At 43.8% G+C, this 27,422-nt stretch overlaps 1 protein-coding gene across 5 annotated transcripts in view; it reads right to left on the reverse strand.

The window, feature by feature from the left end:
* Positions 1-27,422, reverse strand: part of LOC146616718 (titin-like) — a 175,934-nt gene that overhangs the window by 92,578 nt on the left and 55,934 nt on the right. For 4 of the 5 annotated variants that reach the window (XM_085373943.1, XM_085373942.1, XM_085373941.1 and 1 more), the window contains 38 exons: positions 26,988-27,215; positions 26,014-26,100; positions 25,775-25,864; positions 24,785-25,585; positions 24,539-24,616; positions 24,381-24,446; positions 22,557-22,646; positions 22,278-22,373; positions 22,008-22,085; positions 21,726-21,800; positions 21,451-21,540; positions 20,921-20,956; positions 18,208-18,258; positions 17,431-17,829; positions 17,067-17,345; positions 15,533-15,802; positions 15,305-15,444; positions 14,701-14,827; positions 14,284-14,550; positions 13,916-14,182; positions 13,478-13,741; positions 12,540-12,679; positions 12,325-12,451; positions 11,693-11,959; positions 9,781-10,047; positions 9,244-9,510; positions 8,605-8,744; positions 8,385-8,511; positions 7,927-8,069; positions 3,758-3,881; positions 3,387-3,653; positions 3,188-3,285; positions 2,921-3,089; positions 2,126-2,395; positions 1,684-1,950; positions 1,321-1,599; positions 433-841; positions 30-154 (listed from right to left, as the gene is read on the reverse strand). In XM_085373943.1, the coding sequence (XP_085230069.1) occupies positions 30-154; positions 433-841; positions 1,321-1,599; positions 1,684-1,950; positions 2,126-2,395; positions 2,921-3,089; positions 3,188-3,285; positions 3,387-3,653; positions 3,758-3,881; positions 7,927-8,069; positions 8,385-8,511; positions 8,605-8,744; positions 9,244-9,510; positions 9,781-10,047; positions 11,693-11,959; positions 12,325-12,451; positions 12,540-12,679; positions 13,478-13,741; positions 13,916-14,182; positions 14,284-14,550; positions 14,701-14,827; positions 15,305-15,444; positions 15,533-15,802; positions 17,067-17,345; positions 17,431-17,829; positions 18,208-18,258; positions 20,921-20,956; positions 21,451-21,540; positions 21,726-21,800; positions 22,008-22,085; positions 22,278-22,373; positions 22,557-22,646; positions 24,381-24,446; positions 24,539-24,616; positions 24,785-25,585; positions 25,775-25,864; positions 26,014-26,100; positions 26,988-27,215 (7,365 nt within the window). Of the gene's footprint in view, positions 1-29; positions 155-432; positions 842-1,320; positions 1,600-1,683; positions 1,951-2,125; positions 2,396-2,920; positions 3,090-3,187; positions 3,286-3,386; positions 3,654-3,757; positions 3,882-7,926; positions 8,070-8,384; positions 8,512-8,604; positions 8,745-9,243; positions 9,511-9,780; positions 10,048-11,692; positions 11,960-12,324; positions 12,452-12,539; positions 12,680-13,477; positions 13,742-13,915; positions 14,183-14,283; positions 14,551-14,700; positions 14,828-15,304; positions 15,445-15,532; positions 15,803-17,066; positions 17,346-17,430; positions 17,830-18,207; positions 18,259-18,718; positions 20,732-20,920; positions 20,957-21,450; positions 21,541-21,725; positions 21,801-22,007; positions 22,086-22,277; positions 22,374-22,556; positions 22,647-22,982; positions 24,204-24,380; positions 24,447-24,538; positions 24,617-24,784; positions 25,586-25,774; positions 25,865-26,013; positions 26,101-26,987; positions 27,216-27,422 lie in introns of all 5 variants that reach the window. The other variant, XM_085373944.1, reaches the window with a different exon arrangement.

Genomic DNA, 27,422 nt, shown 5'->3' on the forward strand with positions numbered 1-27,422 from the left:
TTGAAGACAAAAAGAAACAAACATCTCACCTTCAACAAAGAGCCTCGCTCTCGTCCTCCTCTCATCCACACCACAGGCATATTCACACTCGTCATCAGGCCTGCACACCTTAATGATCAGTCTGCACGTCTTTCCTTCTTTTTCCATTTGATATCTGTAAAAACACAACAAACATCAGGAACTTGGTACAGTCATGTATATGATACTATAAGACTTAGATAACAGCATCAGCTGTGTAATTTTGCCTCTGTACACCACTGCACTTTATTTTAAATCAAAGGTAACACAAGGTCCCAGAAGCTTCAGGCTTTTGTAATCCTCTGTCATGACCACGTATCCCAAATTTTAACTTTCTGAATATTTTCTTGGTTGATTAGCATTTGATTTGTGTTCCTTTGGATCGAAACAACAGCAGACGCAGATCTGTCATACCTGGGGCCCGCTCGAATCTCTCGTCCTTCCCTGTACCACTTGACGGCAGCCTTCTCCTTGCTCAGCTTGCAAGTGAACTCTGCATCCTCGAACTCTGTAATGGTCTGGTCTTTGAGCTGTGCCGTGAAGTCTGTGGGTGCCTCGCTAATGATCAGCTCAGCTGCACATTTGTCATCTCCGACCACGGCCGTGTACTCGCCCTCGTCTTCCATGATGCAGTCCTTAACGGTCAGGCTGTGCTTCAGGCCATCGACTCTGTAGACGATGCGTTTGCTGAGTGTCACCTCCTGACCAGCCTTCAGCCACCTCACCGTCGCCCCGGGCCTGTTCACCTTACAGACGAAGCTGACGGTCTTCTTCTCCTGAGTCTCATTGTCCTCGATTGGCTCCAAGAACCTCAGTTTCTCCTCTGTGGAGGACCAAATGATTTCAGGGTGAACGTAAAGAAACAAAGGAGTACGTGCAACAAAGTCACTGAGCAAGAAACGGCTGCTTTGGATCAAACGTCCTGATACTCTTGGAAGAAACAGAACTTCAGTTATTCTGAATTCTTCAGATGATTTTCAGCTTTCTTTGCTTTATAACAAAGCTGACACATCCATCTGTCTTTCAGAGTCACGTCTGCGATTACTGAGAACAGGTTTAGGACACTGACCTGCCAAAAGGTGCTATAATATTAAACATAATGGAGACAGCCGTTGTATAAACTCCTAAATATGTTTCAACATTACTGTGAGCCATATACAGATAATAAAATAAGGCTGTGTGTACAGTAGAGTCACAAGAACAACTAAAGAAGCACTCAGCACTCAGGAAGCTGGCCCTGGTTTCATTAAAGAGTCAAATCCAGCCTGTAACTTCACTCAGATACTGTTACTGCCCACTCACCTGCCACTTTAGCGCTGGCAGTGCACTTGGCGAGCTCTCCTCTGTGATTGGTCAGGCTGACGGTATAGACGGCCTCATCAGCCTTCTGGGCGTCTCTGATCCTCAGAGAGAAGACGTTGTCCCTTTGAGCCATCATGTACTTGCTGCTCTCAAAAATGGTCTCCTCATTCTTCAGCCACTTGGCCTTCGCTCCTTCCGTGTTGGTCTCGCAGTTAAACACGATCTCGCCTCCCTCCTTCACCTCGGTGTCTTTGATCGGAGTTATGATCCTCAGTTTTTCTAAAACAGAATTCAAACTTAATAAAACCAAACCTGCATTCTGAAATCTGTAATAAGATATGACAAAGACCATAAGTGTCTTACCGATCACTAGCAGATCTGCCACGGCTTTAACAGTGCCAATGTGTGCAGTGTAGCCTCCCTCATCCTTCAGCTCACAGCTTTTCACAATAAGAGCTCTTCGTTTTCCTTCACTGATGATGCCGTACTTGTCTCCAGCTTCTATCTCTTTGTCTCCTCTGAACCATTTTACTTCGTAGGTGTCTTTGGAGACAGAGCAGGAGAACTCTGCCTTCTCGCCCTCCACCACTTCCTGGTTCTGAGGCCGAGCGAGGAACTCGGCTGCCAGTTCTGCAAAGGAGAAGAAGGCGGAGTTAAGGTTTGGTGGATTAGTGGATTTCTCCACGTTCTTTGTTTTGCTCTTCAGATTGCTTTTGAAATCATTACAAAGAAAATAATGACTCGGGTAGGTAATTGGTGACTTCAGTTTCTTCTATAAAATCAAAAAGTAAGCGACGTGTTTTACCGTTGAGTTTGAGCGTGGCGGATGTCCTGATGGTGGGACTCAGCCTGCAGTTGTAATCACCAGCGTCCTCCATCCTCAGGTCCCGGATGATCAGGATCCTCTTGCGTCCGTCCGTCTGTTGGTCGTAGCGACCTCCCTCTGGGAGCTCCTCGTCCCCTCGATACCAGGTAACCTCAGCGCCGGCCTTCGACACTTCGCAGATCATCTTCACGGTGTTCGTCTCTGTTCCCTCCACGTTGGACAGGTTCTTTGTAAACCTGGCTGCCTCCTCTGAAGGAAACACGAGCACCAGGAGTTCATTTACAGAGAAATATCCATCTATTAAGTCGAGCCTAAAATCATATGTTTATAGTTTTTACAAGAATATTTCTTCAGCAGAGAAATTTCCTGCAGTGGTTAGAAAGCTGACCGTCATCAGTGAATGACGTTTTATTTTCCAGCAGAACAAACATCTGTGGCTGACATGAATAAAAACGTCACTTTTTTTCTCATTGGAAGGTTGGTGAAACTGGAAATTCAACATGAATCAAACACATGAAATAAATCAGGGGTGGGCAACTCCAGGCCTCGAGTGCCGGTGTCCTGCAGGTTTTAGATTGCACCCCGGGTTCAACACACCTGAATCACATGGTTAGTTCATTACCAGGCCTCTGGAGAACTTCAAGAAATGCTGAGGAGTCATTTAGCCCTTTAAATCAGCTGTGATGGATCATGGACACATCTAAAACCTGCAGGACACCGGCACTCGAGGCCTGGAGTTGCCTACCCCTGAAATAGATGAATAATGTTCCTCACCGATGACGGTGAGTATGCCAGAGGTCTTGGAGGTTCTCGCGTCACATTCGTACTCGGCTTCATCATCAAACACAGACTTGTGGATGATAAGGATTCTCTGGACTCCCTTGGCGATGATCTCGTACTTCTTTCCTTTCCTGATCTCGCCACCGTCCTTGAACCAGCGAACCTTGAAAAATGACGACACAAGGGTTAGTCGAGAGTGTGAGAGCGGTTTCAGTCTGATCGACAGGACAGCAGCGACTGTTTGCATCCTGCTGAGCTCACCTTGGCAGACTCACGAGAAACTTCACATTCAAACTTGGCAGACTCCTTCTCTCTGACCTCAACATCCTGCAGAGGCTTTGTAAACTCAACATACGGAGCTGTGAATGGAAAAGGCCACAGCATGAGCACAGTTATGCTTTACCTCAGCTGGAGGTGCGACAGCAGATTTGAAAGATTAAAGCCTGGTTAAGGTCCTTACGTGTAACTTCCAGGAAACAAGAAGTCTTGAAGTCTTTGGCATCACATGTGTACAACTTGGCATCTTCAGGAGAGCAGTCGTGAATGATCAGAGCTCTCTTGCGTCCGTCCACGATGGTGTCGTACTTCTTGGTCTTTCTGAGCTCCTGTCCCTCCCTGAACCATCGTACCTCAGCATTCTCACGGGAAACCTCACACTCCAGAGTGGCCGTGGCTTCCTCCTCCACCGTCTGATCCTCCAGAGGCTTTGTGAACTCAACCGCTGGCTCTAAAGGTACAGAGACAGACGTGGTTAACAGGTGGTAACCACAGCCTCCTGTTAGAAATGCTTTGTCCTCGATCCTCGGAGCCCAGTCTGAGCGCGTGCCGTACCTCTGACGATAAGCTGAGCCTGAGTCTGGAAGTCCTTGGCAGTAAGTTTGACCTCGCCGGCCTCCGACAGGTTCACGTCTCGGACGGTCAAAGTGTGAACTCGGCCCGCCACCCGAGTCTTCACCTGCAGGAACCGAAAACAAAGCGAGCGTCACACTTGCACACGAACACGAGCTGAACGCGTCACCATGGACACAGATACAGGGCCGTCACTTAAATAATCATTATAAATAATAATTACACTTATTCTGGTTCGTTTGCTAACAGGCGGCGAGTCTGAGCTATGACTGAATAACTCCGAGTGTCAAACTGATGAAATCAGGGAAAAATACCGTTTTTATTTTTTATTGTCCACAAACTTCCAGCCTTGATTCACTTTGAGAAGCTACATCATAATAAAATATTTAAGAATTTTCTGCAGATGTGTTTTTAGAAATGAGTGAAAACCTTTGGTCATATCAACAGAATAAATTTCACTTTACTAATTTATTATTCAGCTGATCGAGCTGCTCTCTTTCACACACGGGCAGGTTTCTATCACTGGGCTGCTTTTTCCGCTTTAACCTCATTTTCTCCAGCAATGAATTCAACTCCTTTGTGTTTTTAAATAAAACTCATTCGTGATTTTAATTCATAATTAAGCTTAATTAATTCATTATTTGGGTTCAGACACTCACCTGCTAAAAAACACTGTTCAAAAATATCCAAAAATTTAAAATTCTGAAAAAACGTCATAATAAATAAATAAATAATAATAATAATAATAATAATAATAATAATAATAATAATAATAATAATAATAGTTTGTGGGGATAGGTTAATTGATGAATCCAAATTGCCCATAGGTGTGAATGTGGGAGTGAATGGTTGTCTGTCCCTGTGTGTCAGCCCTGCGACAGACTAGCGACCTGTCCAGGGTGTACCCCGCCTCTCGCCCTATGACCGCTGGGATAGGCTCCAGCGCCCCCGTGACAAGCCGAAGCGAATGGATGGATGGAATAATAATCATAATCATAATTGTTTTATTTAACAAAGCGCCTTTCGAAGCACTCAAGGACACTGTACACAAGCAATAACAACAGCAAACATAACAATTTACAAGATAATAAGGATAAAACATTGAACAAATAAATAAAATAAATGAAAGTAGCAGGATGGAAACATTTATGTAGAAGTTTGAGTCTGGACTTAAAAAGAGGGAGGGAAGTGATGTTTCTTATCTCAGGAGGAAGGGATGATGGGGGGCAGAGCAGCAGAAAGCCTTGCGCCCCACGGTGGCTAGCCGGGGGGAAGGGACGGTGATCTGAACCAGAGCGGTATGAAGGCGAGAGATGATGGGTAGCCTTGAATGTGCACAAAAGTATCTTGAAATTGATGCGGTATTTAACCAGAAGCCAGTGAAGCTGCTGCAGAGCAGGGCTGACGTGGTGCATGGGTGATCGTGGCTCAAGAGTTGGGAGTTCGCCTTGTAATCGGAAGGTTGCCGGTTCGAGCCCCGGCTTGGACAGTCTCGGTCGTTGTGTCCTTGGGCAAGACACTTCACCCGTTGCCTACTGGTGGTGGTCAGAGGGCCCAGTGGCGCCAGTGTCCGGCAGCCTCGCCTCTGTCAGTGCGCCCCAGGGTGGCTGTGGCTGCTTCACTGGCTTCTGGTCACATCACCAGTGTGTGAATGGGTGGATGACTGAATATGTAAATCAATCAATCTTTATTTATAAAGCACTTTTCATACAGAAAAAATGTAGCACAAAGTGCTTTACATAGTTAAAAGCAGCCCTCCCCACACTTTGGAGTGTGTAAAGCGCTTTGGGGTCCTTAGGGACTAGTAAAGCGCTATATAAATACAGGCCATTTACCATAGAAAGAGTCCTGGTGATGATACGAGCAGCAGAGTTCTGGACACGCTGAAGCTGATGGATAGATTTTTGACTACGACCAAAAAGAAGAGAGTTGCTGTAATCGATCCGGGAAGTGACCGGGCTATGAACAAGGATGGCAGCGGCATGTGGGGCGAGAAAAGGACGGAGACGATTAAGGTTACGGAGTTGGAAATATGCGGACTGAGAGACGTTACTGATGTGGGAGCTAAAAGATCGAGTACCATCGCCGATGACACGCAGACTTTTCACACATGGAGAAACGGAGACTGTAACAGAAAAGCTGTTAGTTGTGGACAGTGTTTGTTTAGTGCCGACCAGGAGGATTTGTTACTGTTGAGTTTGAGAAAATTGGAAGAGAACCATGAATTTAGTTCAGCTAAGCAGAGGGTGAGAGAGGACGGGGGAGAGCAGAATCAGGTTTAGTGGACAGATACAGCTGGGTGTCATCGGCATAGCAGTGAAATGTGTCCAAGCGGAAGAAGCTAGATAATGAAACAAAGGGGCCCCAGGACAGATCCCTGCACGCCTGCAACCAGAGGAAAGGGCTGAGAAGTGAAGGATTTAAGTCGAATAAACTGAGTGCGATTTAAAGCTAGTGGGATATGGGAGAGACCGATGGAGGCGAGCCTACTGAGGAGTATCAAAGGCAGCAGTGAGATCGAGGAGAATAAGAATGGAGAGTAAACCAGAGTCAGCTTCCATGAGAAGATCAGTGAGTATTTTTATTAGTTTCAGTGCTGTGGGAGGGACGAACACCAGACTGGAACTGTTCATGCAGATTATTATTAGTGAAGTATGAGTGGAGTTGTGCGGCGACTGTCTTTTCAAGAAGTTTTGATAGAAATGGTCAATTGGAGACGGAAATGATCAAAATTACTGGGATCCTGTTTTTTTTTTCAGTATTGGGGTGATCACCACAGCTTTGGGAACAGCTCCAGTGGTAGTGAGGAGCAGATGAGAGCAGATATGAGGGGAAGCAGAGAGGGTAGACAGGCTTTGACCCAAACGGTAGGAACGGGGTCCAGGTAGAAGCTTTTGACTTACAGCTGAGATCTGAGATATCAGTGACAGAGGGAAGCTGGAAAACAGAAAAACAGTGTGATGGGAGAGGAAGTACAAAGGAAGAGCTACAGGCAACTTCAGACGGCAGGACTTGGTGTGTTTTGAGGATTTTCTCAGAGAAAAATAACAGAGAGAGTCGCAAAAGGACGATGAGTAAAGGTGAGCAGGGAGAGGATCTGGTGCTCTAACAGTTAAACAGTGAAAACAGCATCTGAGGGGAATCTTCGTTCGAACAAATGATGGTCAAGTAGTGCAGATTTAGTTTGGCTGATGCATTCCTTATAATGCAAAACATGATTATTAATTCAAGCACATGTAATATGTTTAGAAACTACCAGGAACACAAAATGACCTCGACCTGCTGAGAAACATTTGTTTATTTAATGGAGATGAAAGAATCTGAGGCCTTTGTGCAGATAAGGCGACACTCGAGGGTCAGAGTCACAGATAAGAGCCGCATGTTTATCTCCCAGATATTTTTAGCTGCAGCCTCTGCAGAACCAGAGAAACATCAAACATCACAAAGACAACTTGTCCTCATCTGCAAAACAAAACTCGTGTCTTTTCTTCATAATCCAAACTGGGATTCAGATTTTGAAATTCTTTTAAAACTCAGCTTTGTTGCTCAGAGACAGGAACAAATCAGAGCCCGGCGACCGTAAACGTGTCCTGATGGCGATTGTTTAAAATCAGACGTGTGACAGACTCAGTGCAGGTCTGTTTGTGCCTGAAGAAAACCTGTTTCCACTAAAAGGTCCCATCTCACATTTTAAATCACACTAAAGAAGGTTTGTATGCTCGGATTTTCTAACCAAAGAGAAAAGTTTCCAAATCTGGAGTGAAAATGTTACAAATGTGAGAACAGAAATACAAAACATATAAGCAAAGCTTTCTTATCACAAAGATAGTATTTCATTAATGCTGTCTGTGTGATCACAACAGAAACTATGAAATCATTTCTTTTTGCACCGACTCGGTTTTTTGCAGGAAATCGCTAAAATTCTCAAGGCTTAATAAAAGTAACGCTCTGTTATTTTTTAGTGTTTTACTGGATCCACACTAACTTTCTTTATTTCTGTCGTCCCATTTCTTTTCCTTCTTCTTTTGTGGTGAAGCAGAAGTTTTATGAGTGAGAAACATTTTGTTAAAAAGGAGGAAAAGCTCTGTGAGCGGTTTCTCCGGTGTGGAGCGAGTTACAGGAGAGGCGGGCGCTGCTGTGGTCAGACTCACCCGGTCGCTGGCCTCCATCCTCTGCCCTCCCAGGAACCACTCCACCGCGATGCCCTCGTATGACAGCTCGCACTCAAAGATGGCCGTCTCTCCAGCCGTCACCGTCACGTCCTTCAGAGGATGGACCAGCGTGATGGACCGAGCTGAGGGTAAAGACATGGTTAGCTCCTTCAACAAATGAACCGGCGTGCATTTGCTGGAGATCCTGTGGTCTGGTTCGTGTTTCAGGTTACTGCTCCTCCAATCAGAGAGCAGCCTGCCTTCAGATAAAGACTGAAGTGGTGAAAATAACCACAGGCCCTGATTGGCTGAACACTTACAGAGACGTGCGACACCCGTGTGTGACAGAAACCAGGGCTGCTGTTTGTGTGTGCTTCAGCCAAACGGCACGGAGCTTCCTCCGTGTCAGAGACGTTTTGTCCATCGTTTAAAAAATAAGGGCTAAAATGACCTCTGACCTTTGACTCTGAGCTGGGCGCTGGATCTGGCGTTGGCTGCAGAGAAGTCAACGGGTCCTGCCATGTCCATGCAGACGTTGTAGAGGATCAGTAGGTGTCTGGTTCCTTCCTCCTTAATCTCAACATCCTGAGGTAAACACGAGCACATGAAAGTCAGCTGAAAGCATCTCTGTGGCGATGAATATGAAACCGACTGCCAGGCGGGTCACTGCAGACTCACAGCTGACTGATGAAGAGCTTCTCCCTTCAGCTTCCAGTTTCCATGGACATCCTCCTCAGAAATCTCAGTCTCAAACTTGGCTGTTTCTGTCTCCGTGACCTCCACACTGTACAGCGGACGGACAACTTTGATATCCCGCTCTGCAAAAGGACAGAAATCACTATAAAAACCAGCAACATCTTCACCCGTGGAGCGCCTGTTTGTTAAAGCAGTCAAATTTAACTTCGCCAATGATGAGGCTCTAATCTACAAAGCTGAGGATCCACCAAGAAACCCAACCGGTGCTCCTCTCCAACGTTTCTACAGAGAGAGATAAATGCTGACAAAGCTCTGACAGCCTGGTGACCTCTGTGCTTATCAGAACAAAACATCATTTATGTTCACGTCAAAGGTCTTCAAACAGCTGAACTGTAACTAACAAAGCACATATCCAGATACGACGGCTACAGATGCCAAATGATCCGTTTATTACCGTCTCAGCTCGTTACCAAACACTTTGGTTTCTGTTTGTCAGGTCAAAGGTCAGACTGATTGTATTTACATGGACTTTTACCAACAGCTGAAAACTGAACGTGTTCAGAGATTTTCAGAGAAGCAGCATGCATAAAGCATGAGAGCTGGGACAGATCCATGGTTTACCTTCAATGTTGAGCTTAGCTGTGGTTTTGTCCGAGCCGCAGTCGCAGGTGTACTCTCCGATGTTGGCCTTCTCTGCCTTCCTCACCATCAGGATGCGCTTCTTGCCATCGGTGACAATGGCGATGTTCTTGGAGGGGGTGATCTCCTTCCCATCCTTAAACCATTTCACATCAGCTACAGCCTTGCTCAGCTCGCAGACCAGCTTCACCTCGTCCCTCTCCACTGCTGTGTAGTTCTGCAGCTTAGTGGTGAAGTAGGCGTCACCCTCTGTGTGGGGAAACGTATGTTCATTATGAAAATCAGGCGTTAGAGAAGCGTGTCTGAATCAGTCTGACAGGATGAACTCTTGGATGTTGGTGGGTGTGGCTTGCTGTCACCTGCTCTGTTTGCTTTGTTTACACCTGTTTTCTTTTTCTTTTTCTTTTAAATCAGAATGAGTTGTGATTGCTTTAATGTTTGTTCTTTCTAAAGTCCTGTCATCTGGTCCTATGTTTTTATGTCATTTGTTTCAATGTGCTTTAGAAAGGAGGCACTGACCAATGACAGTGAGCATGGCGGTCATGCTCTTGTCCATGGCCTCTACTTTGATCATGGACGTGTCGTCGATGATGACTTCCTTGAAGGCCAGCGTGTGAACCTTCGCCTGTGCCGACATGTGAACAACTTTGCTGGGATGAAGTCGGACGTCGTTCTTGTACCAGACCACCGGGATCTTGTCATGTGACAGCTCCACGCTGAATTCAGCTGTTTCACGCTCCTTTACTGTCACATCCTTGATTGCTTTGACAAACTCTAGGCGAATACCTGCCACAGGAAGACATCAGACATTGGTACATTTAACTTTGAGTAGAAGCAGAACACAGCAGATTTGTATTTGTGACTCACAAACAAACAAAAATGAGCACCAGCGCTGTGTTCAAAGTACAGATGGACCGATCTGATATTACGTATCGGTCCGATACTGACCTAAATTACTGGATCGGATATCGGAGAGAAATAAAAAATGTAATCCGATCCATTAAATATCAAAAAAACACCTCACAAAACGTGTGACACTGGGCTCGTAACCGTAGCACGTTGGAGCAGCTGTGTGTGTTTGTAGCCTCGCTACCAAACCGGCATTTCATCTCCGAGGAAGTGATCCCAGAGAGAAGTAAAGCAAGTGTGTAAGTTCATCTCTGAGTGTTTGTAAAGCATTCCAGCGTTAAGCTTAACAACCGATATATGGAGCGACTGCCTCTTCTTGCTGCTACTTCAATCATGAAACTGATCAATGATCAGCTGATCAGCTTTTCTGTCGCGAGTCCATCTCTCTGGTTTGTTTTTGGTCCACTTTGCACCAGAAAGAGGAAACCAGCGGCTGAACAACAGCAGCACGTTTAAGCTTGATCAGCTGTTGTTAGAATTTATTTAATGTTACTTTCTACTCGAGGATCTTTTTCTACGTAGCTGACGGCTGTAACTGTGCAGGGGCGGATCTAGCAAAGTTTAGCCGGGGGGGGGGGGGGGGGCGATAGGGCATTAACAGGGAAAAGGGGGCACAAAGACATACTTTTCTTTCTTATTCTCATTTAAAATGTCGAGCTTTTAATAAATAATTATCTGACACCCAAAGTTTTAATTTGATGTAAAATGAATAGAAGTCAATTACTGTATATAGTAACTATTAAGTCTAATATACCCTAGTAAGCTATAGTACTTTTTCCTTTGGGAAGGTACCATCTGTGCAGTTCTGTTGAAGAAAGATGTTGAATCTATTTAATTATTCTTGAAAAATAATTTATTTCTGTGCATTTTTTTCACACTGCATCAAATTAAAGTTGATTACGTCGATTAAGCATCATGAGGTGGAGCGTGAGGGGTGGTTCCCTATTTTTTTTTTTTTTTGCTGGGAGTTTGCAGCCCTGTTAGTCAGGTTGCTTAATATTTACGCTAAGTTGTCTTTAAAACACCAGAATAGGGAGGATGGAGCAGGTTTAAGTTTATTAGCTTGATCAGTATTGCTGAACTATGAAATATTTTGGGTGCAGTGCATTTTTTGCATAAAGGTATAACAGAATAGCTTTAGTGTTTTTTTTAACTTGAGTATGAACTTATACAAAAAGCAGCAAGATATAAAAAAAACAGTTTTATTGATTAAAAAACACTATATCGGATTCATATCGTATTGGCAGATATCCAAATTTATGATATCGGTATCGGACATGAAAAAGTGGTATCGTGCCATCTCTAGTTCAAAGTGAACCGAACCAGAAGACAAAGCAGAGGTAAAAATCTGCCAAACTGGATTCATCTGGAGAAGGTTTGGACAGAAGTGTTTATTTGGCAAATTTAAAACTGTAATAATTTGATCTAAATGTGAACATATGATTATAATGTGCCCTGACTCTCTGAAGGTTTCACTGGTGCCAAAGGAGTTTAAAAAAAATGAATACAACCACGACATTACCTTGTATAACCAGTTTGCCCGTCGTCTTCTTGTCCTCGGCCTCAAACATGTACTTTGCCTCGTCATCGTAGGCGGCCGATCGGATCACCAGGACGTACAAATTTCCCTCCTGGATCACCTCGTACTTTTCATCGCTCTGCAGCTCCTGTGAGCCTTTGAGCCAACGGAAAGTCTTTGGAGTTCTCGACACCTCGACCTCGAACCTCACATCATCCTTCTCATAGACCTGAACATCAGTCATGGGTGTGAGGAAGTTCAGCGGGAGTTCTGAAGAAAAACAGTGAGAAAAACAGAAAAACTTAGGCTCCTAGTTGAATTTAGATAATCATAATTATCAGTATAGTTCATTTTAGAGGATTCCTGTCGTCATAACGAGCCCCAAACTGTGACAGTAACCAACACAGAGTAAAAGTATTGACGTTTTTATATATGGTGTCTTTGTTCAGTGGAGATGAAGTCTGATGAGAAGTCAGACCTGAGAAGGTGAAGCTCAGACGGAGGTTTGATTGAACTGCTGCGATCCCCCGCTGGCTTATTCTATGAGACGCTCTCATTTTTAGTTTCACATTTTTAGGTTACAATGATTTAAAATGTTTTTTATAAAATATGATGAGGTCAGTGGGCTGGTTTACCTTTGACCTTGAGGTTAGCGGCGCACTTGGCATTAGCAGCAGAGTACGCCACCTCGCCGGTCATGGACACTTTGCAGTTGTAGAGGATCAGCGTGTGCTTGCCTCCTTCCTCGATGATGTCCACATCCTGTTAAACAAAGACGTAAACAGTCTGATAAACTGGCTTCATGTTATGGAGAGCGCTGCCAATGAGGCGCTTGTGATGAAGCACTCACAGAGGACGGACTGAGCACCGCTCCGTTCAGCTTCCACTGTCCGTGGATGTCGTCCTCAGAGATCTCCACTTCGAAACGAGCCGTTTCTCCATCAAACAACTCCACGCCATAAATCGGCCGGACGACTTTGATGTCGCGTGCTTTTGGGGAAAAGGGTCATGATATGAAAATGCAGTTTGTTTTGCTTCTGGAAGAAAGGACTGATTTTACAGCTAAACAACAAAAAATGGAAGAACTGGAAACTATCAGTTTCAGTTTGTTCCCTCGGATTTCTCATTTTAATCCAAAGTTCTTTTTTATTTTGATTTAAAGAAAGTAAATCCATCATCTGTCCTCATACACAGTCTCGGCGGCCTCGGTCAGTCGCTAGGGGAAAATGTGGATTCTGGTTGCCGAGTGATTTTTGGGTCACGTTGCCATGGTTTCCTGCAGTTCCCATGGAAGACGCTGACTCGGCTGCAAACTCGCCCACAGCTCACCATGAAAAGTTAAAAAAAACTGGAAACTGTGAACGCTCGCCTTCAAAGTTTTTATTTTTCATTCATTTTTAAAGTTGTGGGGATTTCAGCAGTGAGGCACAACTTTTAAATGCTCTTTGCATCTCTTTCTGAGGTTTTACTGCTGCTCAGTGAGCGTTTGCAGAGAAGCTGCTGTCTTTGATGTGAACTGCAGGCATCGATGTGTCATTCCCAGACCGGTGTGGAGATGTGCATTTTTAGAGACGTGAGGTTGCTACGGGGTCGCTCACTAGGCTGACGAGGCCTGGACCTCCCTTCGGAGTCATGTTTCCTTGTGCAGTGAAAGGCTTGAACATTTAACGTTTTACGGGTTTATTTTGACCTAGCAACCTGTAAATCTTAGACAGCTTTACGATTAATTTATGATTCAACTGATTTTTATGTTTAAAAGAATTTAGGCAATCATGTCACCGTGCTTACCTTCAATATTGATGTTGGCTGACGTCTTGTCTGTTCCACAGTCACATACATATTTGCCTTTGTCGCTCAGTTCCACTTTCTTCAGGACCAGAGACCTGCGCGTGCCCTCTGACCTCATGATGACCATCTTGGAGGCGATGATTTCCTTCTCTTCGTGGTACCAAAGCACCGGGACGTCTTTGCTCAGTTCACAGTCCAGGGTCACCTCTTCTTTCTCGGTGGCTGAGTAATCCTGTAGCTTCACCACAAAGATGGGGTCGCCCTCTGGAGCAGACAGGAAGTTTTGGTTTATTACAAATAATTTGTAGATTTTCATAATTTTTCTCTGTGAAGAGCAGTCTTGTAATGCAGTATACAATATGACAATGTAAAAAGTGAGTCATGTAAGTCACGCTACTGTGAAACAGAAGTGAAAAGGAAACGAGGGAGCGCAGTTACCTACGACCGTCAGCTTGGCCATGGAGTAAATGCCTTTAGCCTCTGCCTTAATTTGGCAGGTATCATCTAGACTCAGCGTCCTCATTTCTAGAGTGTGTCTCTTTCCTTCCACGTGAATCAGAACCGTTCGGCTCACATGGAGTTTGACTTCGTTTCGGTACCAGACCACTGGCACGTCCTCATGAGACAGCTCGAGATCAAAGCGTGCCGCGTTACCTTCTTTGACCGTTTGGTCCTGAAGCGGCTGGACAAAACTCAGCCTCATGCCTGGAATACATCGAGTCAGCGCAGACAGACATTGGCCACTGAGCGAGCTCACAGAGGAAACATGAACAACATGAAGCGTGGCGCTTCTCTTTGCCACTTACCCTCCACCATCAGCTGAGCCGTTGATTTCTGACCCAACGCTTCGATCGTGTACTGAGCCTCGTCATCAAACTCACAGCTGTTTATGATCAGCATGTGCTTCTTTCCGTCATCAATTATTTCATATTTAGGGCTTGGAGTGACAATCTCTGTCCCCCTGAACCATATGACCTTTGACACGTCCTTAGTGATGGTGCACTCAAACTTAGCCTGCTTCTTTTCAGGCACAGAAAGGTCCTTGAGCGGGTCAACAAAGCCCATTTCGATTTCTGAGAGGTGCGAACGATTTGGCAATTAATAACAGAAACAAAGACACAACCACAGCTTCTCTTACCGTGTTTGCTCTGCAACAGTTTTCCATGACCAACAAAATGCAGCAGGTTACAACAGGGGAATTTTTGTCTTTGGTAAATCCGTACCTTTGACGGTGAGCATAGCGCTGGTGACGGCGTTCAGAGCCTGGTATGTCACTTCACCAGCCTGATCCAGCTGCACGTTTTTCAGTGTGAGGAAACGTTTTTTGCCCTCAGCTTTAATGTCACAGGTCTGCAAAACAAAGAGGCATGAGTGCTACTTCCCTATTCACATTTCTATAAACCCTACTAAATTTACTACAGCACAGAAGTATATGATCCTCTCATTTGTGGTTTCGAGTGGCCTGAGTCCTGCGACGAGCTCACGTTTAGCTGCTATCTCACTAGCTGGGCCCACGTCCTCATTTTAGGTTTGACAGCACATTAGTAGGTAAAGGTGACGCTTGGACATGAACTGAGCTGCGGTTTGGGGAAGGCCTCAAAGAGCCGACGGCTCCTGGCAGATCCCCGTGCACTAAATAGAAGTGAAGACTTGAAAAGCGGAGGGAGGGTGGGGCACGGAAACGAGAAGGAACAGCTTGGTGAACTGGGGGAACCTATATAGATGAGAACTGGACGGAGCATGTTTGGAGGCGTGGTGCCGCTCCTGAAATTCAGATATTTATCTCCAATAATTTACTCTGAGACAAAGCATTGTTAAATATCTTACCGGAGATCTAGTCAACACCTGGCCTTTCAGCTTCCATTCACCGGCCACATCGTCCTCTGATATCTCAGAGTCAAAGTTGGCCTCTTCCTTCTCAACCACCTCCACACTGGAGAGTGGCTTCAGGATCTCAGCCTCACGCTCTGAAAGCACCCAAAGAAAGTTAGAGTTAGAAATCTTTGCGATTGGAAAAGCGTGGTCCTCATGCTTCCCCAACGTGGATACACCAACCTCCAAGTGTCAGCTTGGCTGTATATCTGCGATCCTCCACCTGGATGGTGTAGTCTGATACATCATCAGGCTGGCAGTTATTGATGCTGAGCGTCATGTCCTTTCCATCTTTATTGATCTCGACCTTGTCAGAGGGAGTAAGCTCGTTTTCTCCTTTGAACCACTTCCAGTTGGGCGTGTCCTTGAACAGCTCACACTTGAAGGTGGCCTTTGCCTTTGGTTTCACATGCTGGTCTCTCAGAGGCTTCACCAGCCAGTCTTTGATGATTTCTGAGGAGGAAGGGTTCACATTATATTTGTTCCTACAGTGGAAAACTGCTCAACAAGACACACTCTTATGCCTCAGTCACACTAAGGAAATATGACAACGACTTCTGTGTAACTAGGGAAAATCTTTGGTTCACTGGATTGGTAGATTGGCTGCAAGAGAGCTTGAGTGTGCAGACTGATGCCGTCCTAGTGCAGCTTTATTGCCATCTTGATGCATCAAGGTCATATTAAAGATGGCGACGGATTCCCGTCTTTGAGCAGCCATCTTTGCCAGAACAATGAGACTGCACACCGTCACAGTAATTTTGGTTGTGCCATGGTCTGTTTTCTTTGGTGCAGCATAAGGCAACTCAAACAGGGATCAACTTAGGCCTTAACCCTCCTGCCTTCTTGGGACCTTTTTGTGCCACTGCTATGTGTTAAATGGCTGCCATTTCCACTGTGTTCAGTGGAATATAACCAAACTTGCCACAGGATAGTTTTTACCTGTCAATGTTAATATTCCAGTGTGAATTCCTTAAATCAGCCTAAAATGGCTGAGCAGCAGAAATCCCCACACCCATCACCCTGGGGACCATTTTCTGCCCATTGACTTCCATTATAAACGCTATTTTTCAACCCCAAATTATCATCATATGATTTTATTTTTTCTTCTTTTCTTGGATGTCAATGAAGACTCAGGGCCTTGAAGTTTTAATTTTTAAATTGCAAAAAAAATGCAAAAAAAATAATGGCAGGTCAAAATGTATGTTGGTGCCAATCTTTGGTCCATCTAAAGGCCTACTTATAATGACAATCACATATTACTTCAACTGGTTTTTTGTGGAAATATTTAGTTTCGTTTTTTGGTTTTTGGGGCTTATAACACAGGGCGCTCATGTAATAACACTGGGATTTGAAGGGTTAAAACAACGAAAATATAATTAAAACTTTACATGAATATTTCAGGGAGAAGTAGTTTTACAAGGTTGGCTAATTTAAAGTGGAATAAAATATGGATATATGGTCTTTTTATGGCGTGGCTGAGAATGGTCCCTAGGGTGATGGGTGTGAGTTTTTTAAAGGATGGCAGGAGGGTTAAATGGTGCATAAATACAAGCTCTACTGTTCATAGTCGCTGCCCTTCATATTGGTTTTTAACTGCTGGGGGACAGTTTCAGCCTGGGACCAATCCAGCTTGTAGGTGGACTCACCCTGAACGATGGACGGCACAATGACTGTATTTATCTTGTTTCATTGCTACCATGCTCTGCAGACTTCTTACCAATAACTTTGACGTTAGTTGTAGTCTTGACGTCCTCCTGTCCATCGACCTCACAGGTGTAGGCGCCGCCATCTTCATCGGTGGAGTTCTGGATGGTCACAGCATGCTGCATGCCAATTACATTAACGGCCACTTTTCCAGCCTTTGTTTTCAGAACCTGACCGTTACGTTTCCAAATGACGTCCCGTTCTTTGTTCAGCTCACAGGTGAGGTACATTGGCTGACCCTTAATGCATGTTGTCTCTGGTTCCAGTTCCTTCAACCATTTCACAGGCAGCTCTGTGGGAAAAAGGTGATTAAAAGTGTTTTCATGAATGTCAAATAAGTTTTTAAAAATTGATGTTGGATTAAAACAATCGTTTACCTTCAACAATTAACTTGGCTGTGCATGTTATTTCCTTGCCCGCATTCTTAGCCACACACGTGTATTCTCCAGTGTCAGATAGTTGCACATCAATAATGTGCAACTTGCGATCTTTGCCATCAGATGTAAACTTGTGCTTGGGGCTCTCACGCAAGTTGCTGTCATCTTTCATCCACGAAGTGATGGCCGTGGAAGGCGAGACCTCGCACTCAAACACCGCGGAGGAGCCGATGGACTCAGCTTCCTGCAGCACAATGTCCTTAAGCTTCTTAATGAACTTCAGCTGGACAGGTTTGAGCTTGAATCCTCCAAATGGGTCCTCGGGAGGTGATGGGCCTTTTCCACCTGGCTTTAGACCCCGGCCCCTGCCTCCTTCACCAGGAGATGGAGTTTGTCTCGCTGCAACATCAGACACAAAAACTCCTCTTGTTGATTCAGATGTTGGGGCAAGTGACGAATTAGACAGCAGCTTACTTTGAAACTGTGAGCTACCTACTGTGACTTAAACCTACTGTGAAGAATAAACATATTCGACACAAACAACGAATCCCACAGGACAAAAAAGCTTTAGATTTATGCTCACGACGATACACAGACACAGCTGTCAGTCAGAAACGAGCTTTGAACTCAAAATTAAAATTGTAACATAAAATATATTTTTGGTTTTGTTCTAAAGACACACACAAAAAAACAACTTTGGCTTTACAAGTGTGTATGAAGCAAATGAAAGTGCCGAATGGTTTGTGCTGATGAGATCTAATGTTAGTGAGCTCTCACCCCCAAATCCTCGACCCCGGCCTTTCGCGGGCTCTTCTGTTGGTTTTCCATCTGAGCAAGAAAGAGTAGGACAAGTTTTAAGCTTCACTGCAAGAGCTCATCCTAGTCTCCAACACAAACCAAGATAAAGATGTTAACAAAACTAACAGCCAAGATTCAAGATCGTATCCAGATCACAGCTGAACATCAAATTACACACATGTAAAAAAAAAAAGTTCAGTGACGAGGATGAAGGTGAGATGGAAACGGAAAAACTGTTGCAGTGAATAATAAAAACAGTGATGAAGATGAGCATCGAATGACTGATGACACAACTGAGGACGGATTTAAGATGATGACCACTTAAAAACATCACAAAGGATGGATGGGCAATGAGCAGACAGACAAACAGATGAACAAATATATAATGTAACGTAAAATTGGATGTAATGAAGATTAGATGAATCGTCTGAAATGGGATGAGGCGATTCCAGAGTCATCAGCTGGACGAGTTCACCGGCCTTCACCTCACCTCTCTTGGCGCCGGGCATGCCTGGAGTCTCCAGCGCCCCATCCACCCCTTCACCTTCCCAGTCTTCCGGTGGAACCAGCTCCCAGTCCCAGACCTCCTCATCTTCGTCGGCTACCATTTTTTCACCCTCCTCTTCACATACCTCCTCCTCTGGCTGGGTTGTCACCCGCTTCATCTCCACAGCTCCAGGAGAGATCTCCTTCACCAGAGGGATCCGCCCTGTATCAGGCCTTTCTGAGGGCCCCTCTGGTGAGGGCTTCTTGGGCACCTTTTTGAGGGTCACGGTTTCAGTGGAGTCTTTTGGCGAAACAGTCTTGGGAATCCTTTTGACTTTTTCACCACTTGGCTTCTTCTCGATGGGAATTTGCTCCACTTCACTTGGCTTTATTTTCTCTATCTTGGGTGATGGGGTCTTTTTTAGTTCAACCTTCTTCAGCTGCTCAATAGGTTTGAGGGGCTTTTCCTCTTCAGGCTTATCTTGACTTATCTTGGCTTTGGGTGAAGGAGTCTTTTTGATTTCTGGACTTTTCTTCAGGATATCGGTTTGCTTTGGAGGACTCGGTCTCTCTTCTTCTTTCTGACTTGGAGGACTGGGCTTCTCAGCTGGTTTCTCCTTCTCCTGAGGTGTTTCGTTGTCTTTTTTAGGCGTTACAGTCTTTTCAGCTTTCTTAAGTTGTTCCTTCGGCTCTTTAGTTGCTTGACTGGGTACCTTTGTGTCCAAAGGCTTCTTCTTCTCTTCTGATGCTTTTTCTGGCTTTTCTTCAGGCTTGGTGATTTTAGTGAATGGTTTCAACACAACCTGCTCTTTCTCTTTATCAGGTGTAGAAATAATTTTAGGTTTTCTGCGGAGCTTTTCGGCCGCTGTAGTTTCTACATCTTTGGGTACTTGATCAACCTTTTTCTTATGTGGGATTTCCTTTTGGTCTTTGTTGATATGTGGAGATGCATTGTCATTCATCAGTGGAGCATCGTCATCATCTTTCTGGTGTTTTACAGCAGCAGCAGGTTGATCTCTTCGTGGCAGCTCACCTCTCATGTAAGGACTCCGCTCAGTATCTGTTTTTGCCTCAGCTTCTGTCTCAGCCTTCGGAGGTTCAGCTGCTTCTTGTTTTTGGGGTTTTTGAAATGGCTTCAGTGTAACTACTTCCTGGTCCTCGTCCTTCTTTGGTAATTTTTTTATTTTCTTTTTATTTAAATCTGACTCTGGTTCCTCTTCTTTTGGTGCTTTTGGGGCTCTTACCCATCTTGATTTCTCATCTTCTGCCTCCAGTTTTTCAGGTTCCTCTGCAAAGCTGAGTTCAGATGTCTCTTCAGCTGCTGTGAAAACTCGTTCCTTTCTCTCAACTGTTACTAACTCTCGATCCTCTCTATCACGAAGTTTCTGGACTGTTAATTCTGCATCATAATGCCTTGTCACTTCAACTTTATGAGTTATGACTTCCTTTTCAGGCTCCTTTGGTTTAGGTGGCACCTTTTTTAGTTTGATTGCTTGTAATTCAGCATCTTGTTTCCCAAATGTTTCAAATGGTTTTAGTTTCACTGATTCTTTTTGCTCATCTGCTTTTGGCAATTTAGTTATTTTCTTCTTTGCGACATGCGGCTCCTCCGGTGCCTCGTCTTTCTGAGGTTTTAAGGTTCTTGTCCATTTGCCAGGTTCTGGTTTTTGCACAACTGTAAGGCTTTCCATTTCCTCAAAATGGCTTAACTCAATAGTTTCCTCATCTGCAGTGAATACTCGTTCAGTTCTACCAAGTGTGATTATCTCTCGATCGTCTCTGTCATGAAGCCCATGAACTGCTAGCTCTGGATCGTGATGCCTCGTCACTTCTGCCTTATGAGTTACGACTTGTTTCTCTGGCTCTGGAGGTTTCACTGGAACCTTCTTCAGCTTAATGACCTCTGGTTCTGGTTCTTTCTCTTTCGGTATTCTGGTGAACTTACTCTTCAGCTTAGGTGATTCGGGTGTTTTTGCCTCCTGAACAGGAATCTTACCCTTTTGCTTAAGAGACGGCACTGTGGTTTGGGCAGCAAATGCACCTTTTATAATATCACCATAATAACACAGAAAATAATAAAATATTTTCTACAGTATAACACAGAATCACACTTACACATGTAGATGAAACTAAAATATCCTAAAAGGCTACAAAAAATTGAAGCAGGTTGTGCTTTGTTTCTTTGAAATAAAAAGGTTTTGCATACCTTTTGTTGGTCCAGGTGCTGACACTGGTTCCTTGTCTGCAAAAAATTATATAAAATCATTATAAGTACAAACAATGCAAACAGAGTTAGACAAAAGGCTCAGTCAAAGCCAAAGATGGTTCATTTGTTTGAGGCATGCAGCTGTGTTTGGGGTTGTTTTACTGCTTTGAGCTTTCAGCAGAATACTTTGCAGAAATAGAGACAGTGAGCTTTAAGAAGAAGCAGGAAGTTCATCAGCTGTTTAACACGTTTTATTACTGCAAACATGATGCCCCCAGATGTTTAAACATCCTTTATAAGGTCATTTGGCTTCATTCAGCAAATTGTGTTAATATTAAAGAAGTGAATTGGATCAAAGTGTGGTAGTGAACTGTTGTGTATAGAAACAGACCAACAGATGTAAACAGGAAACACATTTTAAAAGAAAAGGTAAATATGTTTGGTATGAAGATTGAAGCTGTGCCATTAAAAATGCTTCAAAGTAGAAGACAAACATAAGAGAGGAGCATACATGAAAGAACAGATGTTACCTTCAGGCGGCGAGATTTCCTTTGATACAGGAGCTGGTTCAGCCTTTACGGCTGGTGCAGGAGCTTCCTTCTCCAACGATGCAACTTCAGCTACAAGAACGCCAACATGATTAAATCACTGGCAAAGATCTGGTCAACAAGCAACAACCAACTGACAAACAGATGAACGAAACGTATAAAACTACAGAATTCACTGTTGTTAAGACCCAACAGATTTCTCAAAGGCAGGACAAACAGAACAGTCAGTAAGATTAATGATAAGCAGTGGAAACTACCTGCGGGGGGACCCACTCTCTCTGCTGTTGGCTTGGTTGTTGGTGGAGGCACCTTCTTTTCCTCAGGAGGAGACACTTAGAAGTACAAAATATCAACGGTTACGACCAAGAGAGAAGACACGAAAGTAGCAACAAATTGGAACAGACAGAGAACAATATAAAGATGTTAAGATGGAAGAAAAGTTTACATGGGCAACAAAGATAACAGTAACTCAAACAGAAACAGAATAAGACAACATGGAGAATTTTTTATAATAACAAACAGAGGTGTAACAGAAGTACCTGCAGGAGGAGCAACTTTGGCTGCAGGAGCAGCAGGAGCCGAAGGCTTCGGCGCTGGAGAAGATGGTTTCTTTTCCTCTGAAGGAAATAATAATAGAAGATGCCAAGATCATGACCAAGATTGCCATGTGGTCAGTAGAGACACCAGAGAGGACTAACAACAGTCAGCCAGTGAAGTTAAAGCAAACATGAGGCGATTGTCACCCACCAAATGAAACCAAACAGAAAGACAACATTTACAACAATAACAAAAGTGAGCGAAGAAACTACCTGCAGGAGGAGCAACTTTCTGTACAGGAGCAGGGGGAGCAGGAGGTGAAGGCTTTGGTGCTGGTGCAGATGGTTTCTTCTCCTCTCGGGGAGATTCTTTAAGAATACAAGATGCCAAGGTCACGACAAACTGACTCACAGTAAGTACATAAAACAAAAAATAAACATGGAAATCTGAAGATGACTTAGACAGAAGGGACAAACAAATAGAGATGAAGATTAGAAAAAGTTTGGCCCATTAAGATTCAGCAAAGATGAGGAACAAACTGAACAGGCTACCTGCAGGGGGAGCCCCCTTCTGCTCACGAGGAGGAGTAGGTGAAGGCTTTGGTGCTGGGAGAGATGGTTTCTTCTCCTCAGGAGGAGGCACTTTAGGAATACAAGATGTCAAGGTCACAACCGAGACAGCAGCACAGTCAGCCAAGACTAGACACAGATATTTCAGGCACATTTCTGCCAACATCATAAACAGGCTGAAACAGCGACAGAGATAAAGATGTGGATGAAGGCTGAAGAATGAAGATGATGAATGAAAACAAAATCCCAGCAGTAAAAGAGGTTAACAGACCAAGACTGCCTCAAATCGTCATTAAAAAGATCAGCTTAATATGGACTAAGGTTTTCTTGTTAACCACGATGAGTACAAGATATTAGTGAAAGTAAAGTTTAAGAGAGGCGATCGTGGAGCCTGTGTGGCTCAGATACCTGTATCAAGAGCCTGTTGGTCAGTCTTCTGTGTTGGCTTCTTTGCTTTCTTGTCATCTGCTCTTGTTGGTGTAGCTTCAGTTGCAGAGTTGTTTGCTTCCTCAGAAACTCTCAAAGATGGAGAGATTTGCTGAACTTGAGATGTTTTTACTGGAGCAGGCACAGAAGGAATAGGTTTCTTGACAGGAGTGTCTTCTTCAAGGGACAGATCTTCTATTAGGCCAAAAACTGCCTCAGAGAGTGTAGGGGAGCTGTGTTTGGTTGGCAGAACAGACTTCTTTGCTGGAGAAATGTCTTCCTCCGAACAGCGTCTCTCCTCGGGTGAAGGAATCTGATCTGTAACAAAACGTGATCCATCCCTACTTTGTTTAATCGATGCATCTTCTGATAGAAGACTTGGCTTGTCCAGAGGTAGAATATCTTCATCACATACATTTATGGAAGTTTTAGGAGTTTTCACCATGTCTTGACTTGAAGATACCATTGTAGGAGAAACTGCTGCAGGGTGAGAAAGAGTGGTTTGGGGAACATCTGCTTTACCTTCAACAGACCCATCTTGCTTCAAACAAATTACTTCTGTAAGAGCTCTCGGCTTCTTTGATGTGGTGACCTTTTTAGACTTAAGTTCCTCTATTGCAGAGTCTTGAATTTCTTCATGATATAATGATTCAGTAACTCTTGTCTGTAAATACGCAGTAGGAAGGCCAGCCTCTTCGGCCTGCTCTTTCTTCTTGTAAGCCTCTTTTTCTGATGTAACACCAACATCAGGAGAAGAAACCTTTTTCTGCAAAAGATGAGACATTTCAGGTGGAGGTGCAACATCTTGTTCTGCAGGAGAATGGGCAGACCCCTTTAGAGTTGGAGAAGCAGACCACTGAGACATTTCTTTCTCTATTTTCTCAGGTTTGTAAGGTCCAGTCCACTCCAGTTGTTCAGCCTCATAATCTGTTTTCCATTGCTCTATAATCTCTACCTGACGATCTTCTCTGTATGATACAGAAACCACCTCCTTTGTCTTTTCAATTTGTTCCATTATCTCAGTTTTCAAAATGGTTTCTTCTCTTGCAGTTGACTCGTTGACTCCTTCTTCATATGTGTCGACTTCCTGTTTCCTGTAGTCAGCTTCTGTAAGGGAAGTCCTTTCTTCAACACCTTTTTCTGCAGGACACTCCTTTCTGCCTTCAACCTCAGCTGTTGGCTTCAGATGAGTCTTCAGAGGAACTGGGATAAATTTTAAGATATTACCCAAGATTGAAGAAATGCACCATGGAGCGGTGGCCAAGAAGAAAACACGACACATACACACCACCAAGACACAAAAATACAAACTTTAGTGTGGTACATATTCAACTACGACCCTTATTTTACAACTATTTTAAAAGTATTATGAATTTCTACCTCTCTGCTGAGGGATTTCTATGGCCTTTGGCTTGTCTTCTACTTTTCCAGAAGCAACGATCTCATCTGATTATAGAAGCAAACGTATCTAGTCATGTTCTAAGGAATTCATAAAAATGCTGAATATCCACGGGGAACCTTTCAAAGTCAAAGCATACCTTTGACTGGTGTACTCGCCTCCAGCTGTGGTTTAGCTAGAGCTGTTGGTATCCCCCTTTGTTTGACTGTTTGGATGACTGATATGAAGTAACAAACAGTGAACAGTCAACACACAAATCATAACAAAATCTTTGAAGAAAGCTTACGGCATTTCAACAAGGCCAACTTATTGTGTTAATAGGTCAAGATGAGTTACTAGTAAGTGGTTATAAGACCAACCAAATGGTATTGACAGACATATCTACCTTCAGACTTTTTGGCCTGCGGTTGTTGTATTGGTGTTTCCAAATGTTGTGGTTCTGCTGACACTTCTAGATCTTTCACTGGCTCTGCTGATCGTTCTATAACCTGTGCTGTTGGAACTTTCTGTGGTTCTACCACAGCTGTTTTTGCTACTTCTGGAACTTTCTTCAGTGTTTCTGGAACTGGTTCTTCAGGAAGCTTCTTTGGTTCCTTGGGAGGCTTTTTAGGTGCTTCAGGAACCTTCTTTGGTTCTTCAGGAACCTTTTTTGTTTTTTCAGGAACCTTCTTTGGTTCTTCAGGAACCTTTTTTGGTTCTTCAGGAACCTTCTTTGGTTCTTCAGGAAGCTTCCTCGGTTCCTCTGTAGCCTTCTTTGCCGCTTCAGGAACCTTCTTTGGTGCTTCAGGAACCTTTTTTGGTTCTTCAGGAACCTTCTTTGGTTCTTCAGGAAGCTTCCTCGGTTCCTCTGTAGCCTTCTTTGCCGCTTCAGGAACCTTCTTTGTTGCTTCAGGAACCTTCTTTGGTGCTTCAGCAACCTTCTTTGGTGCTTCAGGAACCTTCTTTGGTGCTTCAGCAACCTTCTTTGGTGCTTCAGGAACCTTCTTTGGTGCTTCAGCAACCTTCTTTGTTGCTTCAGGAACCTTCTTTGGTGCTTCAGGAACCTTCTTTGGTGCTTCAGGAACCTCAGGAGCCTTGATTTTTTCTGGAGTTTCCAGGTCCCTTGGTTCAGTTACTTCCTGCTGATGTTTATCAGCCAGCAAATATGGTTTTCTTGGAGGTTCGTGTATCTTTGATTCTAAAGCAACTTAAAAGAAGATTTATTTAATATTTAATTTTTTTTTTTAATACCAAAAATTTGTAGTCACACTCTAACGAGTGCTTAGCATGCTGAAAGATATTCATGTAAGATATTTCAGAAAAGCAAAAGTTATACTAACAAGTATAAAAGAAACCGGCACAACACAGCAGCTTTTCAACAAACTCTTTGTAGTACCTTTAACTGGGACATCTTCAACTTTTTGTGGAGTAACTTTGGGTGCAGATGGTTGAGGTACAGGTTGTTCTGGTCTTGGTGTTTCTTGCACTTAAGAGAAGATTGTGTATTTTTTTATCCAACAGCTAACAATTAAGATTCATATGGAATCAAAGATACATTCTTAATGAGTGAAGTCAAAGTAGGAAAGATGATATTAGAGAAAAAGAAGCAACACGACTTTGGTTAACAATCTATACCTTCAGTTGGAAGATGTTCCAATGATGGAGAAGCAAGGACTGCACTTGGGTGAAGTACAGGTTCTTCTGACTTTGGTGGTTTTGGTACTTTAAAGGAAAAAATGCATACAGTGTATATGTTCAGTAACCTTCTGGTAACCACGGTGGCGTCAACACTCTATCGAGTGCTTAGAGAAAGACACAGTCACAGTACATTAAATACACAGCTGAGCCTTGTTTGTTGTAAAGAGAGTTAGTGTCACACATGAAAAACATGTCCCTTCATTACCTTTTAATAATGGATTGGATTTATATAGCGCACAATTCCACTATTCATTCACTCTCACTCTCACACACTGGTGGAGGCAGCTACAGTTGTAGCCACAGCTGCCCTGGGGCAGACTGACAGAAGTGAGGCTGCCATATCGCTCCATCGGCCCCTCTGGCCAACACCAGTAGGCGGTAGGTGAAGTGTCTTGCCCAAGGACACAACGACCAGGACAGAGAGAGCTGGGGGATCGAACCGGCAACTTTCCGGTTACAGATGAGCTTCCCAACCCTCTGAACCACGGTTTTGTTCTGCTAGCGTCAGTCTTTGTTGAAGTAATCATTGTAGAGACTGGCTGAATTGTGGCTTCTGCTAGTTTGTCTACAGCTGGCACTTTGCACAGCATTTATGTTTGAATGTTTATTCTTTTACTTACCATAGATGTATTTTCATGATCAAAATTTGTTAGATTTGTTATTTATACACCAAAGCAATGTCTTTTTTAAAGGCTATATTCAAACACTCCAAACACCACGTGTGGTCCACACTATAGACAGTGTTAATGCTTAAAGATCAAGAGGTTAGCAGCAAAGGACATCCATGACATATATGAACATGTTAAGAAGTGCACACTTAGGTCACAGCAACATGAAACAAAACTAGAAGAACTTGGGATGTAATGACTTTCCATTTGAACATCAGAAAAACAAAGTGTTCATTACATTACCTTTTGGTTTTAAGGCCTCTGGCGTTTTCTTAGTGGGGACAGCTTTTGGTTCTTGGAGCTCAGGCTTAATTTGAGCCACTTCAGGCTTAGGTACCACTGGTTTCACGGGTTCCACTTCAGGCTTAGGCACCACTGGTTTCACGGGTTTCACTTCAGGTTCTGAATGAACCAGTTTTGGTGTTGCTGGTTTGGGTGGGTAAGGTTCAGGTTGGGTGAAGACTACTGGTTCTTCAAGGTTAACAGAGAAATATTACCATCATTTAACACAGGAACCACAGAGTTGTAAGAGCTTGGGGCAAAGAGGAGACACATAAAACCTGACAGCAAGAACTCAATGCTATTTACGCATTGTAAGAAAGCAAGAAAATACTTCACACAACAATTAAAGAGACAAAAAAAAGCCTAAAAAATACTCATTAAATCTGAAAGATCTTG

This window comes from Diplotaxodon limnothrissa, linkage group LG16 (assembly GCF_057381915.1).
Source record: "Diplotaxodon limnothrissa isolate DT_005_m linkage group LG16, D_limnothrissa_male_GT1.1, whole genome shotgun sequence".
NCBI classification, from domain to species: domain Eukaryota; kingdom Metazoa; phylum Chordata; class Actinopteri; order Cichliformes; family Cichlidae; genus Diplotaxodon; species Diplotaxodon limnothrissa.